Genomic DNA, 16,869 nt, shown 5'->3' on the forward strand with positions numbered 1-16,869 from the left:
GGGCTCATCACCCATGTCCCACGGCCGTCACCAGCAAAGCTAGTCTAAATACACTGAGATGAGCCCTGAGTCACGGTTGGTTCCGGGAGGCGGGGAGCGAGTGGAGGCGGAAGCATGTCCCTGTGTTTGCTGCACCTACATCGTTCTGGTGCAAGACAGACACGTGACGCCGTGCGTGTGTCCCCGCCGGTGTGATGCTTCCACAGCCTCCCACGCACGAACCGCACCGCACACCCTGCCTTGCCGCCGGGTCAGCCCCACCTGCCGGGAAAGGCCGAGGGGTTAACTGCTCCGCACGCAAAGAGAAGCGTGTACGGTCTTAAAGCCAATGGGACCTCCGAGGACAGCCCTTCCTGTAAATGACACTCAGATCTGGTTTTCTCTGGGGAAAGGAGGGACACGGCACCGGCCGTCCTCACTGCGACCTCCACGGGGCGCCCGAGGACCCCTCACGGAACGCCCGCGGGCCCTCCCCAGGGCAGAGAAGGAGCAGCAGAAAGCATCTACAAGCAGGGAAGAAAGATTTCAAAACGCACACAGGGCTTCAGCCGCACACCCCCACCCCATGCTTGAGGCCGGGCTGCCCTGGACACTCCAGGCAAGGGGGGTGTCCGCAGGAGGGGGTGCCGACCGGCGCCATCACTGCTGCTCTGTTGCTGTTCCCTCACCTGGGCCCGCGTGCACTTGAACTCTGTGCCGAGCACGGGGGACGTGTGCCAGGGCCGCAACAGACGCGTCCTCGAGGTCGTCACCCCCCTGGGGAGATCCAGGACCATGGGTGGCGGGGGTGGGCTCTCGGGCGGCCCTGAAGCACAGAGCTGGGCTCGCTGACCCCGCAGACCCCAGTTCCTCTGTAAAGGGTGAGGCGGGCACGCCAGCGGCTGATTCCAGCTCCAAGGGACAGTGGGAGGAGGTCAAAACCATGGACACTGCACCCCGAGCGCCCACGAGCTTTCCCCTTGCTCGCAGGTCGTGGGCCGTGGTTAGCCCCCAGCGGGCTGTGCTCCCCGAGCCTTTTGACATGTCCGAGACGTGGTGTCCACGGAAACGTGTCCACACAAGCCGCTGCCGGAGCGGAGGAAAGGAGGGGTTCTTACCGTGAGCGCCTCTGTACAGACCGCCGGCGCTGCCCACCTGCGGCCCGGGCGGGGTGAAGGGCACGTAATGTGGGGGTGTTGTCACTGGAAAAGAAAGCAAAGTTCTGTCGCCGTGTCCTCCCTGAAGGGGTGCGGCTGTCCACCACACGGGCGTGGCGTCTCGCTTACCGTACGGTGTTTCGGGAGACACGGGAAACGCCGGGGTGGGAGAGGCGGAGTCAGCGCCACCCTTGGTTGGTGTGAAGGTCCTGCCGCTGATCCCGCTGGGGTCTGGGGGGTACGCGGCGGCCACCGTCTGGAATGGGCACAGGGAGTCAGGTGAAGGCCACCCCCGACAACAGGCCCGGGCTGGCCCGGGGGGGACGGCGGCCACGCGCAGCGCAGCCATTGGCAGCCACCGTGAAGAATTTCAGTAACTCAAAGGAAGGGGGAGTCCCTGCGGCCCAGCCACCTGCGACCGCGTGGAGCTGGCAGACAGGGGCGGGCACCCGGTGGAGAACGGGACAAAACCACTCCTGCCCGTGGTGTGCTCGTGGGCAGTGAGACCAGGGCACGGAGAAAAAGCAGAAGGACTTTTCCAAAGAGCCCTTTCCTAAGCTATTCTGGGCTCCAAGTTTCCACCTGGACAATGAGAAAACACTAACGGGGACGCGCTCATCGTTCGGGGTTCAACCTACCTTACTACATTCTCATTAAAGCCTGGAAATGCTCCGTGGATCCCACCACGGGGGCCACGGCCACACTGACCCACCTTCTTCCTACTTCCCTCCTGTGGCCTGAGACCACAGGCAAGTCCATGTCCTCCTTGGCCACCACCGTGCACCCTCGAACCCCCTGCATGCTCCCGCCTCCCCCCTCTGTGCAGTCTGAGCAATGAGACCCAGCAGAGCCCACGGTGGCCATGCCGTGCCTTCCGGGTGCAGGGCTGCACACCTGGGCTCTCCCAACCGCACCCCTGCCTTTCCGGGAGAAACCCCGCCTGCGAGATGGGAGGGAGGCGGGGTGGCAACAGGACCACAGTCAGGAAAGGGGCCTGTCCAGCTACCAGGGGATGGTGCCTACCTCCTTGGCATCTGCTGGAGAGAGGAAAGGCGCCAGACCTGTAGCCTGGTCTGTACCGGGGGTCTTCCCCCATCCACATCTGGAGAAGGCTGGCTGCCCCCCAGCATCGTTGTCATACTGCCCGAGGCTCAGCTTCCGGAATCTTCCGCCCAGCGGCTCGTCCCCCGAGGAGCCTGACAGGAGACACACACGTGGACTGCAGGTGCTTTTCCCACAGCAGAGGACAGAGTCCTTAATTAAAAGCTGACTACAATTTCCCAAATTGACACTTATTTGTCCTAGTTCCAGAACCTTTACAGCTCCCACTGCCACTCACCTCCCCCTGCCCCTGGCGACCTCTGGTCTTCCCGGTTCTGGACGTTTCCTAGAAACGGAATCATCCACCGGGTGTCCTCTGCTCTCTGGCTTCCGTTGCCAAGCTCGCCGTCCCAGCCTGTCACTATGGGAACCCACTTTTGTTCATTTCCCGCTTCTCCCAGCATCATTCCCAGAAGGGGTCTGTGTGCCTCTGCTCCCCGGTGCCTCGCACAACCCAGCGCTGTGGACGCATGCGGGAGAGCCCGAGGCCGGGATGGAGCACCCGTGAGGCCGGGATGGAGCCCGCCCCCGCTCCTGGACCGTGCACGGAGGACTCTTGGTGGCCGCTACGCCACGGTCTGCGCACTGACCGTATCATTTTCACAGCCAGAGAAACAAGATGCCGGACATCACTGGAGTTCAACAGCAAAACCCCCCAAACCTCTTCCGAACTGTATTGAAGAATCGGCGACATCCACCTGCCCGAGCCCATGTTTCTCCTTTTCCGCAAAGAAGCCACATCCAGGGAAAGGGGAGCAGGAGCCCAGAGGCAGGCGCGTCAGACTCAAGCTACAGCAGCACCATGGGAACCGGTGGGTGCGCTCAGCCCTCCCCCTAGCGGGGGTCCCTTCTGGGACGGACCATGGAGAGAAGGGGGAACAAGCCCCGGACTCCCTCGGGGGACCTCCTGCGAGCACCAGGCCCCGGCTGCTAAACCCTGGACGCCTCCGTCCCATCTCCGCCCCCCGCACAGCCCCAGCCCCACATTCCCGTTCAGACGCCCCCCGCCCCGCTCTTCCCAAGCGCTCGCCTTCCCAGCCAGCAGCCGGGACACGGGGACCTCACCAGCCCCTCAGTCGCAGAGGATGCTGCAGTCAATGCAGAAAACACGGCAACCCAGGACCACGAGTCCGCAAAACCCCTGGGGACCCACGCATCCACCCACAGTCCTGGTCACCAGAGGGCTGGCCTGGGCGCAGCTCTTCCTCCAACGAGTGCCGTGAGCCTGTCCCACCGGGTGACCCAGCGGCCCCTCAGCTGGAAGTTCACACCTTCACTCTGGTCTCTTTTCCTCCTGCCACCAGACGCCACATACCCTGGGCCTCGGGGTCCCCTCCCCAGGCCTAAAGCGGGGGAGGTGTCCCCGGGAGACCCTCTCACAGCCATTCCCAAACACCAGCATGTCTCATTTTTGCAAATTCACTTCATTCCCAGGGAGGGGGGCGGTGCTGGGGTCTAGGACAGGTTAGACACTCCCCGCTGAGCCTGCAAACCGTGTGTCAGCTTGGCCTTGGCCAGGCTCCAGGAGGCTCAGATTCACTGTGGGGTGCAGGGCTCACAGGCTGGGTCATTCGGTCATTCAGCGGATACGCAGGGACAGAGCACGGCTGTGATGCGTGATCAGCCCCAGGACAGAAGGCGTCTCAGCCCCTGGCACGCCCACTCACCCAGGCTTTGACGGATGCAACTTACAGCAGCCGTCACCAGAAGGTGCGGTGAGGCCCAGGGCAGGGAAATTCCCGGGTCCCCGGACGCCCCCGCTGAGCCCCTACGGGAAAGCCAGGATGCAGGTCAAGACCGTGGGCTGCCCACAAAGCGCTTCGCAGCAGGACTGAATTCAGCCTGACCTGGGAGATCAGCATTGTGGTCGCCAACTGGAACGGAGTCGACAGAGCGGCAGGAGGGGACTGGCTCAGATTACTCAATAAAACACTGGATTAAACAGCAACAACAACTACAAAAAACCCAGAAGCCCCTTGACAAGTCTGCACCTGTTCGTAAGTACACACTGATCTTTCGGAACTCAGAACCCGTTTGTATCTTCCTTATACTCCAACAGGGCGATTCAGACCTCTGGAGGTGACTGATCTTGTCCACAGGTGAAGGACTTGAGAACTCACAAGGTGGGGTCCTGGCCCCTCCTCTGCCCTGTCGAAATCAAGCCCAGACCAGGCGTCACCACCCTGATCACCAGCACTTGACAATAGTCCAGCTTCCAAACTCCACAACAGGGCTGGAAAAGGTTTGCACCGGCCCTCTGGGTGGGCAGGATCAGCCCTCCGGGGGGGCGGGGTCAGCCCTCGGGGGGCGGGGTCAGCCATCGGGGGGGCGGGGTCAGCCCTCGGGGGGGGGGTCAGCCCTTCGGGGGGCGGGGTCAGCCCTCCGGGGGGGCGGGGTCAGCCCTCCGGGTGGGCGGGGTCAGCCCTCTGGGTGGGCGGGGCACACGCCCAGGCAGAGCCATAAATACAAAACAGCCATTCTCAAACTTGGCTGCACATTAGAATCGCATTAAAATTCCTGGTGCGCAGAACTCACCCCTTCCCTGGGAAGCCAGAACCCGCGGGAGTGTGGCCCCGAGCCTGGCATTTTTCTAACAACTTCCTGGTGCTCCTGACTCATGACCACACCAAGTGGGGACTCCAAGAAGTTCCACAGGTGGGGGGGCGTTTAAAATCATTCTGACACCCCCATCGCAGCCCAGGTCAACCCAAGCCAGCCCTCTGGAGGCAGACGCTGTCTCCCCATCTGGTAATGCTCCCAGGTGACTGCTCTCTGTAGCTAAGGGGGCCATCTGTGGCCCCGGAAAGTAGATGGAAACCTCCGAGAACACGACCTTGGTCGTAGATCTGGGCCACTAGAATTCGAAGTGCCCAGAAGCCATTTATTTACCTCCAGACAACCTCAGAAGAATGAAATGCTGGGTCATACAGGCAAGCACACCGGGTTCTGGAAACTCCCTTGCATTCCTAGGAGTGAGGACGAACAGCAGCCAAAGCCTGCCCCACGGCTGTGGTCGTGGGAGGCCTCCCCAGTTCAGCTCCTTCCACTAGACACATGCATCTTCTCAAGAGAGGGTCAAAGGACCCGCTCAGCGCGACAGTGAAAGTGCCCGGCTGAGATGTCCCCAGTATGGCTCCAGGAGCTTTATTCTCCCTAAGCTGCCACAGGGATCGCCCGTCCCTGCCACCTGCAGGGTATAATGGCGGAGAGCTAGGCGACGTTTGTTAGAAATTCCCAGCGCTGGACAACGCTCAAGACTGTAGCAGAAGCAGCCTCCAGCAGCAGAGACCTCTCCTTCTGGGTCCCTGGCCACCCTCTGCGGCCCCATCCCCGCACCAGGGGAGCCCGTGGGAATGGGCTGTCGCTGGCACCACGAGGCCAGGGGGCCAAAGAAGGCAAGCCTGTCTTTTGGATTGCAAAACTGAAAATCCTTTTCACTGGGAAACACCGAACCCCTTGGTTAGGTCACATTTCTTCCCAAAAGGTGCACTTAAAATGGAAAGGATGCGTCCCAAAAGCTAGAAGGCCATCCTTCCAATACGAGAAATGTTAGCCATCCTCCTCCCACCGTTCACTCAACATCAGACAGGACCTCAAGCAAAATGTAGGAAGCCACACAGCGACCAAAAGGCAAGTTCCCCACCCGACTCGCTGAAAACACCAAAAGCAGAGTCTGGTGCCTGGCTTCGGGTCCCTACTGCCTCTCCGAATATATTTTCCCTTTGAATGATCTGTCCCCTCCCCAAAGCACTAGGTCTCGTTGGCCTGCTCCTCAAACATGCCGTCTTTTAGCAACCGCAGCTTTTTTGGTTTTTTTTAAGATTTTATTTATTTGTCAGAGAGAAAGAGAACAGGAGTGGGAGGAGGGGCAGAGGGAGAAGCAGGCTCCCCGCTGAGCAGGGAGCCCAACGTGGGGCTCGATCTCAGGACCCTCGGAACACGACCTGAGCTGAGGGCAGACGCTTCACCCACGCAGTCCCCCGGGCATCAGCAACCTTGGCGTGACACAGGAAGGTCGCCGGAGCTGTCCGCTTCAGGACCACCCTGGGGACAGGGGGGTGCAAGCCAGTGCCTCTACCAGCTGCCCCTCCTAGAGAGGTCATGACCTCTCTATCCGAACACAAAAGACCTTACCAGCCTTACCCAGGGGTTAAGTAAATGACAGTTGTCTGTAAGTGACGATGCACATGGCCACTAGGGGATCGCATCTGTGTGGACCCACTAGTTCTTAGCACATCCACACCAGAGCTCGGGAAACAAGCCACCCACGTCAGAGGCCAGGGGGGTCTCCAGAGCGAACTTTCCAACATCGGAGGGGGTGGTCCCTTGACAAGTAAAACAAAAAGGGCCATGTGGTCCAGCAGTTCCACTCAAGCACTGAAAACATTCAGGGGCGCCTGGGGGCTCCGTTGGTTAAGCGCCTAACTTCAGCTTAGGTCATGATCCCGGGGTCCTAGGATCAAGTCCCATGTCGGGCTCCGCACTCAGGGAGCCTGCTTCTCCCTCGCCCCCTGCCCTCCCCCTTCTCGAGCTCTCTCTCCTTCTCGCTCTGCCGCAAATAAAATCTTAAAAAAAAAAAAAAAAAAAAACATTCAGGGTGTTACTTGAGCACGGATGTTCACAGCAGCGCTATTCTCAACAGCCAAAGCGCGAAGCGACGGGCTCCACGCTCGGGTGAGCGGTACACACACTGTCCGATCACCCCGCGGATACAAGGCAGCCTCACACAGGAAGGACGCTCGCACACAAGCTGCCGCCTGGACGAGCGTGGAAAAGCAGACGCTCATTGAAAGAAATCAGACACACGCCGTACAAGTCCGTTAAACGAAATGCCCAGCACAGGCAAATCCGGGGTCGGAAGGCAGATTGGAGCAGACAGGGGCCAGGGCTGGGAGACAGGACTGACCGCTAATGGGGACCATGCACTGCACAAATCACCAAACTTGGGGCTTTAGAACATCACCATCGGATGCACCCCCTTGCCTTGCTGACCTGCTCAGAGGCAGCCGTCCTGGCGTTGACGTGACCTTGGGTTGCTGCACGTCTGTGCATGTCTCCCGCATGGAAAACAAGGCGTGCAGGGCAATGACGTCAGGCTGCTTTCTGAATGCCCACATACCCTCACGTTCTCACACTGGATCCCTCTGTTTGGGGTTTAACATCTAACCTCAATGGGTGGGCTTTCCAGGATCGATGATTCAAAGTTGCTACTTCTCAGGGCACCCAGGTGGCTCAGTCTGGGAAGGGTCAGTTGCAGCTCAGTGCAGGTCTTGATCTCAGGGTCGTGAGTTCAAGCCCCACCGTGGGCTCTGTGCTGGGCAGGGAGCCTGCTTAAAATAAAAGCTGCTCCTTCTCATTGCTCTGAATTCCCCCCGGTATGAACAGGTTCCCTGACTCAGTATTAACACGGTGGATGGATCCTGTCATTGTGGGCTCGGGTCGAGGTAACATGGACAAAATATCTGGCAACATGAAGCAAGGAGCCCTTGAGGGATGGGAAAAATGGAACTCGCTTCCTGCCGTCTGTGGGACCATACATTTCACAGACTGAGTCCTTTCTTTTGCTACCTGGGTATCATCAGGCAAAGTCTCCCCCACCCGAAGGATGTGACCCAAGAAACCTACCTATGTGCTGGGCTGCAGGGAGGGGCGAACACACCCAGGGCGTCAACCAGAGCAAAAGAGAGCCACAGAGGCACAGAGGGAGTGAAACACCCCAAAACCCACCCTCCCATCTCACCCCCTTTCACAAGATGAAAGCTTTCCAACAGGACTCTCTCCTGTCTTGTGGGCAGGGACAGGCTCCCTATACTGTCCTGTGACGAGCATCTTGAATTCAGCAGAGCAATATGGGTTCTTGAGAGTCACTGCCTTCCTGCCAGCACCACACCCCTTTACTGACAAACATCACTGTGTGCCAGGACACAAAGAGGCTTTCTGGCTGGTGGCAGAGTCAGAGGTTAGTGGAATAAGGCCTCAACCATGGAACGCACAGTCAGACAGATGGAAGTTCTGGTTACATGCCATGGTAGACACTGAGATCATGGGTGACTCAGAGAAGCTCAAGCATGATGCCTGGGACAGCACAGGCACTTACTTACAAGTGCCTACCATCCCTGCTACCATCAACACCATTGTCACACCAGTGGTCACCACCACCACCATCACCACCATCACCATCATCACCATCACCCTCATCACTATCATCACCATCATCATCAGCCCCAGCATCATTACCATTGCCATCACCATCACCACCATCACCATCATCATCACCATCAACATCATCACCATCATCATCACCACCATCATCATCATCACCATCAGCATCATCGCCATAATCATCACCATCATCATGGCCATCATCATCACCACCATCACCATCATCACCACCATCATCATCACCATCATCACCACCATCATCATCACCATCATCACCTCCATCGTCGTCATCACCACCACCACCACCACCACCACCACCACCATTAATACACAGTGCTGGCATCAAGTCGACTTTCTCAGGAAATGCTCAGCTTTCACAAACAATCTTCCTCCCAGAAGTAACCAGACCCACAGTGCGTGTGCGGCCAGTCATGACCCGTCAGGACACGCAGCAGTCTCCAAGAGTAGCTATGGGGAATGCCATGGTCTTTCTTAGGATCAGTCCACATTCTACAAAGAGTGAGGGATTCTACTTGCCTCCGGATGCTGCGGTCCCTGCACCCAAGATTTGCTACAGAAAAATTGCATCTGAGGCACAAGGCAGATCAGACAGGGTCTCGCTGGAAGGTACAGCACCTTGGAACTTGCCCACCCCTTTCCTGTCTGAGCAAGACTCAAGGTGGCTCAGGTCAGACACGTGTCAATGGGGCCAAGCCTCAGGCACACACACACAGACACGATGCATGTGTCAGGTGATGGCCACCATGCTGGGACTGCCATGGTGCCTTTCAGACTCGCCAGCCCTCCTGGCTTGGCCACATGTGGCTCAGCTCGGCTGAGCAGCCCTGGCCTCGCCATCGAGGCTGGGGATCTGGAAGCTCTTCCCAGCACAGGGTTCCTGCATTCCCAAACCTGGAACATGCCAGGACTCAAAACCAGTTGGTTAGGCACCCTGTTGGGACTTCCCAGCCACCTAGTGATTTTTCTTTTGTTTCTGCTGCCGGCTGAAACAGCCTTTTCCAACTGAGAAGTACAAATACTGATGTTTAAATTTTAAAATCAAATGGGTTCTGGGACACCTGAATGGCTTGGTCCGTTGAGCATCTGATACGTGATCTCAGCCCAGGTCATGATCTCAGGGTCCTGGGACCAAGCTCTGCATCGGGGCTCCTCTGAGCATGGTGTCTGCTTGAGATTCTCTCCCTCTGCACTTCCCCCTGCACACGCATGCTCTCTCTTCTCTCAAATACATACATACATGCATAAAACCTTAAAAAAATCAAATGGGTTCCAGCATTCTGCACGCTTGCTGGGCAGGTTCCATGCCTCAATCTGAAAGTCCGAGAGCTACAGATGCAAACTTCCTTTTGATGCGATTTTTACCAAGACAAGACGACCCAGCACAAGCGGCAAATCCTGCCTGTGGGCTGTCGTGAGCATGACTCTACACCACCAAGCTTCTATACGCCGGGTGCTGTTCAAGTCTCGGGCAGGCTCCCTTTCCCTGCTGGGCGCTCAGGAAAACGGGAGCCTCACCCCGGAACTGCACGCCACGTGTCACCCCCGTCCCAACGCCGGGAGCCACCCTCTCAGTGCCAGCTCATGGCTGCCAGGGACAAGTCACGAACAGGCCTCCTACCGGCAGCGGCCAGGGTATGAGCGCAGACGGGGGACCACTTCCTGCTCTACGGTATGTGACCCGTGTGACCTTGGGCTGGTCACTTCCTCTACTGACACCTCCGAAACCTCACCTCTGAGACAGGACTCTGGCCCCGCAGCCAAGGGGCCTTAAGGAGATGGAAGGGGTCCAGAGAACGCTGCCAGCGAACGTGAACCTGTCCGTTACCGTTGCTGGCTCAGTAGGACGCGTGACACTCGGGGTCATAGGGGGACAGGGAGGGGATGGCGCACCCTCCTTTGTGACTCCTCCTGTCTTCACTCCTACAGGAATCCAGGGAGCCTGGCCTCACAGGAACGCCATGCTCACAGCCTGTCCGTGGCCTCTGCGTCCAGGCCCCTGCCTGAGAGTGGACAGGCGTCTGGAGCACAGCCCCCTCGGCCTCCCCAGACGTCCGTGACGCCCCAGCTTGGATGCCCGCCAGGCTCCGGCTTCTGTGTGCGGAAGCACCTGCTCCACGCGGCCTTCACCCGCCATTCCCTGACACACTCCCTCCTTCCCAGCATCCTCTGCCGGCTGCCTGGCCCCCCCCAGGCCCACCCGGCCAGCTCTCGGGGCCCCACAGCGTGAGAGGCCTCCCTGACATGGGGAGCAAGTCACAGACCCCATCCCAATGCGCGTCCCCACATCTGTGAAGCCAGACACCCGGAGGTCAGTGCTCGTCCCTTACAGCTGCCCCCGCCAGTCCTGGTCCTCACGCCGCGTCCCAGGGACGAGGGCCCCGCAGACCTGGCCTCCTGAGTCAGCCCCACTGCCGCAAGGGCGCACCGAGCCCCCCACTGGGACTGTGCCCCTCTGTGTTGAGGCCCCGCTGGGCCTGGATCCCCTCATCCCCACCATCCTTCCCCATGCCTGTGTCTCCTGCCCTCTGGGGCCTACCAGACCCCTAAGCAGCCCCCCACTCCCTGCAAAGCCAGCTAGGTGCATAGCTGCCGACCCGTCCGCACAAGGCCGTGCCCAGGGACCCCCCCATCCTCTCTGCGGCCCTCCCCCGGACCCAGGGACGAGCCCGGCACTCCTCTGCAGGCCCCGTCCCGTAAGACCCAGATGCAGACAAGCGTGCGTCCCACAGGGCTCCCACTCACCTTGCCGCACAGAGGTCCTGCCCGGGCCCTCTCCCGTGTCCTGCAGGCCGCTCGCCCGCAGCCCACCTCCCCCGCTGTCAGGGGGCAGGGGGCCATTGGCCTGGCTGCCCGGCGTGTTCATGTGGGTGGGGATGGGCTCGAAAGTAGGGTCCAGCTCCAAGATGAGCCTGTTGAGCTGCTCGATGGACTGGTCGATGTCCAGGGTGGGCGAGCCCGGGGAGGGGTCCACGCTCGGCTCCGGTCCAGTCCCATTCACGACTCTGACGTCTGGAAATCTGGGCTTGAACACTCTGCCGGGAGGGGGCCGTTGTGCCTCGGGGACCTGGGGCCCGGGGCCCAGGCCCCTCTGGAGGGCCACTCTGCTGCCTGCCCCCCGAAGTGGGGTGACGGGAACCCTGGGCTGGGATTGCACCAGGCCGGAGCCGTCCTCCGGGCCGCGGCCCACGAGCCTGGCCTCGGCGTCGGGCGCGAAGCTGTACTGGTGGGCGGCCACCATCTGCTGCTGGCGCACCCAGGTCTGCGTGGAGTAGCCGCTCTGTCCGTAGGCCTGCGTCGGGGCGGACACGGAGGGCCTCCGGAGCACCGGCGGCGGCGGCTTGCACTCTCGGGTCCCGAACGCCCGCTCCCGCTCGTACAGGGCGTCCACGCCGAGGCTCAGGTCAGGGGCGAGGCTGCCCTGAGCGTCCTCGCCGGGGCTGCTGCCAAACCCGTCCGACAGGAGGGAGTTCTGGCTGCTCTGGGGGCAGGCGAAGGGGCCCGGGTGGGCCGACGGGTGGCCCTCCGAGGAGGACAGAGTCCCGATGCTGTCCACGCTGTGCAGGTCATGGCCGGGCATCTCGTCGTCCAGGATGTCCGTCTCCCGGTCCTTGAGTGCGGCGTCTCCGTTCACGTGCACCTGAGCCGGCACAACGTGGCGCGTCCCGCCGTACTTGCTGGGGGCATCCGTCATATCCTTGATGGGGCTTCCGGAATCCTCCAGGCCAAAGCCACTGAGCAGCTGGTCCAGCTCGGCCTTCTCCTGGGGGCTCAGGCCCCGCCTGGACCCCACGGCAAGGGGCTCCTCGGTCCTGTCGGTCCTGACGGAGGCGGTGGAGTGGCCCGAGTCGCTGCTGACGGACAGGGTGTGGTCACCGTGGTCCGGGCTGCTGGCGGTGGGGACGCCCGGAGACCCGCCTGGGACGCCGGGATCCGAGGCGCTCTTCTTCCTCACCTTGGCGTAAAGACTGCCATCGACGGGGCCCTGCGTGTGCGGCACTGGGGGAGGAAACGGGAGACAGGGGGTAAGTCACGGCTGGAAAAGGAGCTCAGGCCCCCGGGGTGCATGGGTCTATCTTCCCGAACAAACAAACTCCTGACGGACACCTCACCATAATGGGGGCGAGGACTCCTCGGGGCCCCCAAAGTCTACCCACACCCGGCAACACGAGCATCAACAAAAGCAATTCAAGGAGTCCAAAAGCCTCGGGACCCAGGACCCTTTCTCTCTACCTTTCTGTGCAAAGAGCCATCACTTAGAGAACCTTCCGGAATCTCTGCACTCAGTAGTCATCCTGCCCCGAGGGCTCAGAGTTAATGTCTAATGTCGTCATTAGTCTACATGCTGGGCACAGCTGAGCTCCTAAGCTCCTGGGAGTGCAGAAGGAGGACACAGGGCGTGGGGGCCCTGAACCTCATGGGGAGAGAGAGAAAGGCAGATCTCGTCTGCAGACTTCCCAATAGCAAAGCATCCCTCCACGGGGTCCAGCGAAGGCACAGCAGGACGCAGGAGACAGGACGCAGATCTCCTGCACTGGCCTCCGCCCGCCAGGACAGTCGGGAAACACAAGCAGGGCCGCGGCAGGGGCGGGCTCTCTTCCGCTTTTACTACTTCCGGCCCTGGCCACCTGCTGCTGGGCAGCTGGGCAGACCTGGGACCCGGGGCCTCCTGTGGTCTCCCGTGGGGACACGGCAGGCAGAGCGCGACGAGGGAGCTGTCGAGGGTGGCGCTCACACTCTCTGGTCACCGGGGAGCCACCGTGGGTCCGCATCAACCGGGCCCCCGGAGGAACTGGCCCCAGACTCGGGCTCCGGGCCCCGGCATGCGGGGTGCTCCGGCACGGTCAGCGGCTCCCAGTGGTTTTGGAAATGCTGGGATGACGAGATAGGACCGAGACCTGTGAGGCATCACGGGTTCTTGTGTGGATGGCACACGTGAGTGACCCGGGGCGTTCTTCCTGACGGGCCTGGGAGAAGCAGGACGAAGACCGTGTGCGACCCGCACCGACCGCAGCCGCAGCAGAGCGGGGCGGGGGAGGGCCCACACGATGCCCTGAAGACCCCGCGTGGTGGGAGCTCGAAGGGCGGGGGCTGCACTCTGCCTCGGGGTCCCAGCGCGACGGACCAGGAGCCCGGGCTGCATTCCGGAGCACCTGCTCGAGGGCAGACGCCCGCTCGCCCCGATTACCGCAGGACGGCTGTCCAGCGAACTAACTCGTTCCTTCCTCCCAAGTACAGAGCTGAAGCCCCACAGCAACTGGACACTGACCGAGGTCAGGCACCTGCTGGGAGGTGGAGGCGGGGCCAGAACTCAGGCCTGTTGGAACCTGGGCACCAGTGGAAAGGACCCTACGGAGACCCCGAATTCCACAGCTCCCAGAGGAGGGGCTTTCCAGGCCTGACACGCGTTCAACTCAGCTTCTGTGAGAGACTCCCAGGGCCAGGACGTGTCCACTTCCGTAAGACCCGCCGAGCGTGTGCCTTCCCTCCGTCGGCAGAGCGCAAGGCCAGGGGTGGCTCTCGTCCACACCACTGCCCGCCCCATGACGGAGACAGAAGGGTCAGAGCTGCCTAGGCCAGTGGGTGAGGGGCTGCGGCACAGCCAGGCGGACGTCCACAAGTTCTCGACACGCATCTCACACCACCACAGGTGTGCGTCCGCGACATCCACGTCCTGCTCCCCAAATCCCACTTAAACGCACAGACACCAAGACTTAAAAAAGGAAGCCAGCGAAGAGAGGTACAGAAGTTCTTCTAATTGATGATGGGACACTGGGCAAAAGTGCCATTAATCATTCTGAGTCAGAACCCCTTGGCCAGGCCCACGAGGAAGGGTCTACATGACGTGGTCAAGGGTAGGAAACCCCCTTGCCTGGGGAGTCGTGAGTACCCCTATCATTATCTTTACTAGCGGGAGCCCCATCAAGAGAGTAACAAACGTGTTACAGCAACACAATTACCGCGGACCCACCACCGGCCCCACACAAGGCCCAACGCTTGGGACAAGGGATCCTCAGCTCCTGGGGTTGGGAAGGGGGCCTGGGGGCCTTCCCATGGGCAGCACAGGGATGGGACGCAAACCATCGCCAGCATGGGCCCTCCCTGAACTGCCCCCAAGGCACAGAGATTACAGGAGGCACATTACAGCTACAGGAAAGGAACAGGACCCGCATCCCTGAAGCCCCAAGACAGACCGGTCCAAACCTGCAGGTCCCTCTGCAGGAGCTCAGACTCTCTCAAAGGCATGGGATGTGCCCACAGATGCACCCACTCGTGATCTCGGGGAGGGGGAATGTCTCGGCCATGGGGCGAGGGAAGGGGCCTCTGGCCCCCACTCTGTACTCTGAGCAGGGGTTTCCACCATTGCAAGAAGAACGGGACTGGTTTTCCAGTGGGAGGAACACGACGCCCGCGTTCCCATTCTGCATTTACGCTCTGTGCCCTTGGCTCACACTGAGACTGCTCCAGCCCCTGGTTCCTCAGTTACGAAGTGGAGAGATTATCCCACCTCTTAGTGCAGTTAGAGGAAAGAGAAAACAAGAGCACAGACGGCCAGCGGCTGCGTCCCTGGGAAGAACTCTGTCCCAGGTGGGTGGAGCCCAGCACTCGCTCTGGGCCTCACTTCCTGCCTGACCCTGCTGCCTCCAGACCCCGGCAGGCACACACCTGCACCTGCCCCAGGGCCTTTGCTCCTGCTGTTCTCTGCCTCCTTTGCTCTCTGTCCTGGCTCACTCCCTCCCCTCCTCTGCAGGGCCTCCCTGACCATCCTTTCCCCGGGGAGGGGCCCACGTGCTGCACACCCACACTCAGACACTGCAGCTTCAAGCGCGTGCTAGGGACCATCTGCATCCCCCACACGAACACAGCCTCTGGGAGGGCTGGGGGTTTGGGAACCGGTGGTATCCCTAAAATTAGGGAACAGACTCCAGTACCCAGTGGGCAACAAATAACCAAGAGAGCCAACGTTCTAGCACGTTCACACACAGGGAAGACTGGGGAGCTGTTCTGGAAGGTTCCTCTACCTCAGTAGGCAAAAGAACTGAAAACCAACCAGCCCAAACAAACCCACAGCCACACAGCATGAAGGCAGGCGTGCCCAGAGCCCCGGTACCCCCACTCTCCTGCAAGCGGTGGCCACGCCCACCGCGAGACCAGCCGGCTGGTCTGCACAGACAGAGCAAGGCTGCAGGAGCACCGAGGTCGCCCACACCAAGGCTCCAACACACCAAAGCACACAGCACGGTGAAGGTACAGCCGGCCCGGGGCGCCTGGGGGGCTCAGTTGGTGCAGCAACTGCCTTCGGCTCAGGTCCTGATCCCGGAGTCCTGGGATCCAGTCCCACATCGGGCTCCCTGCTCTGCGGGGAGTCTGCTTCTCCCGCTGACCTCTCCCCTCTCACGCTCTCTCTCTCAAATAAATAAGTAAAATCTTAAAAAAAAAAAAAAAAAAAGTCTGTTTAAAAAAAAAAAGGTACAACTGGCCCACCGGCAGGCAAAGAGATCAGATATGCCCCGGGGTTGCCCAAGGGGGTTGCCCAAGGGTCGCCGGGCATTGGCGCAGGGGTGCGGCAACGAGGGGGGCACGCGCCCAGTGCATGACAATGGCAAGGTTATCTTTGCCACTAGAGTCCCCCCACCATCCTCCCAAGGGTCCTGCTTCCCCTCGCTCAGACCCGCCCACTGCCCCGCCTCCCCTCCTCAGACCCGCCCACTGCCCCGCCTCCCCTCCTCAGACCCGCCCACCGCCCCGCCTCCCCTCCTCAGACCCGCCCACTGCCCCGCCTCCCCTCCTCAGACCCGCCCACTGCCCCGCCTCCCCACCTCAGACCCGCCCACCGCCCCGCCTCCCCTCCTCAGACCCGCCCACTGCCCCGCCTCCCCTCCTCAGACCCGCCCAGCAGAGGCTTCCCTGCAAGCCGGGTCTTTCCCTCCTGCACCGCAGGCGGGAAAGGGGCTGCGGCGCCTGGGAAAGGACCCGCTCCCCAGCCCAGCGCAGCTGCCGTGTTTCCGACACCCGAAGTGAACGATGCAGCCAGGGCCCCACACAGCTGCCTACAGGACCCTCCCCCGGAAACTATCAGGAGCCCGTCTCCCCCTCCCCATGCGCAGCCCCCAGGGGCTTGGCTCAATCCTTAGGGACACCCCTGTTTAGTGATGGCAGAGGGCCCCTTGGGGTGTGGCAGGGGTCTGGAAAAGAAAGGTGAGAAGTATCACCCCAGGGCCCAGGCACAGCCCTGACTCCCGCTGTGGTCCCAGGTCCCCTGTGTGGCTGTGGCTGGTGTCCTGCTGCTGCCACCGACCCTGGGGCGGGCGATATGTCAGGGAGGGCACAGCCCCCAAGGGAAGGAGGCTCCAGGCCTTGAAGCTCTGCACCACGTCCAACCCCAGCTGCTACAGAGTGGCCCCTGTGGGCTGGGAGTCGGGGCGAGGAAGGAGAATTCTAGAAGGTGCAG

The 16,869-nt window shown here is 61.0% G+C and overlaps 1 protein-coding gene across 4 annotated transcripts in view; it reads right to left on the reverse strand.

The window, feature by feature from the left end:
* The window catches only part of TNS3 (tensin 3), a 161,788-nt gene that overhangs the window by 48,709 nt on the left and 96,210 nt on the right, over positions 1-16,869 (reverse strand). For all 4 annotated transcript variants that reach the window (XM_080819043.1, XM_080819040.1, XM_080819041.1 and 1 more), the window contains 4 exons: positions 11,163-12,416; positions 2,160-2,332; positions 1,266-1,392; positions 1,098-1,181 (listed from right to left, as the gene is read on the reverse strand). In XM_080819043.1, coding sequence (XP_080675169.1) covers positions 1,098-1,181; positions 1,266-1,392; positions 2,160-2,332; positions 11,163-12,416 — 1,638 coding nt within the window. The remainder of the gene's footprint in view (positions 1-1,097; positions 1,182-1,265; positions 1,393-2,159; positions 2,333-11,162; positions 12,417-16,869) is intronic.

Source organism: Martes martes, assembly GCF_963455335.1.
Source record: "Martes martes genome assembly, chromosome: 11".
Classification (NCBI taxonomy): domain Eukaryota; kingdom Metazoa; phylum Chordata; class Mammalia; order Carnivora; family Mustelidae; genus Martes; species Martes martes.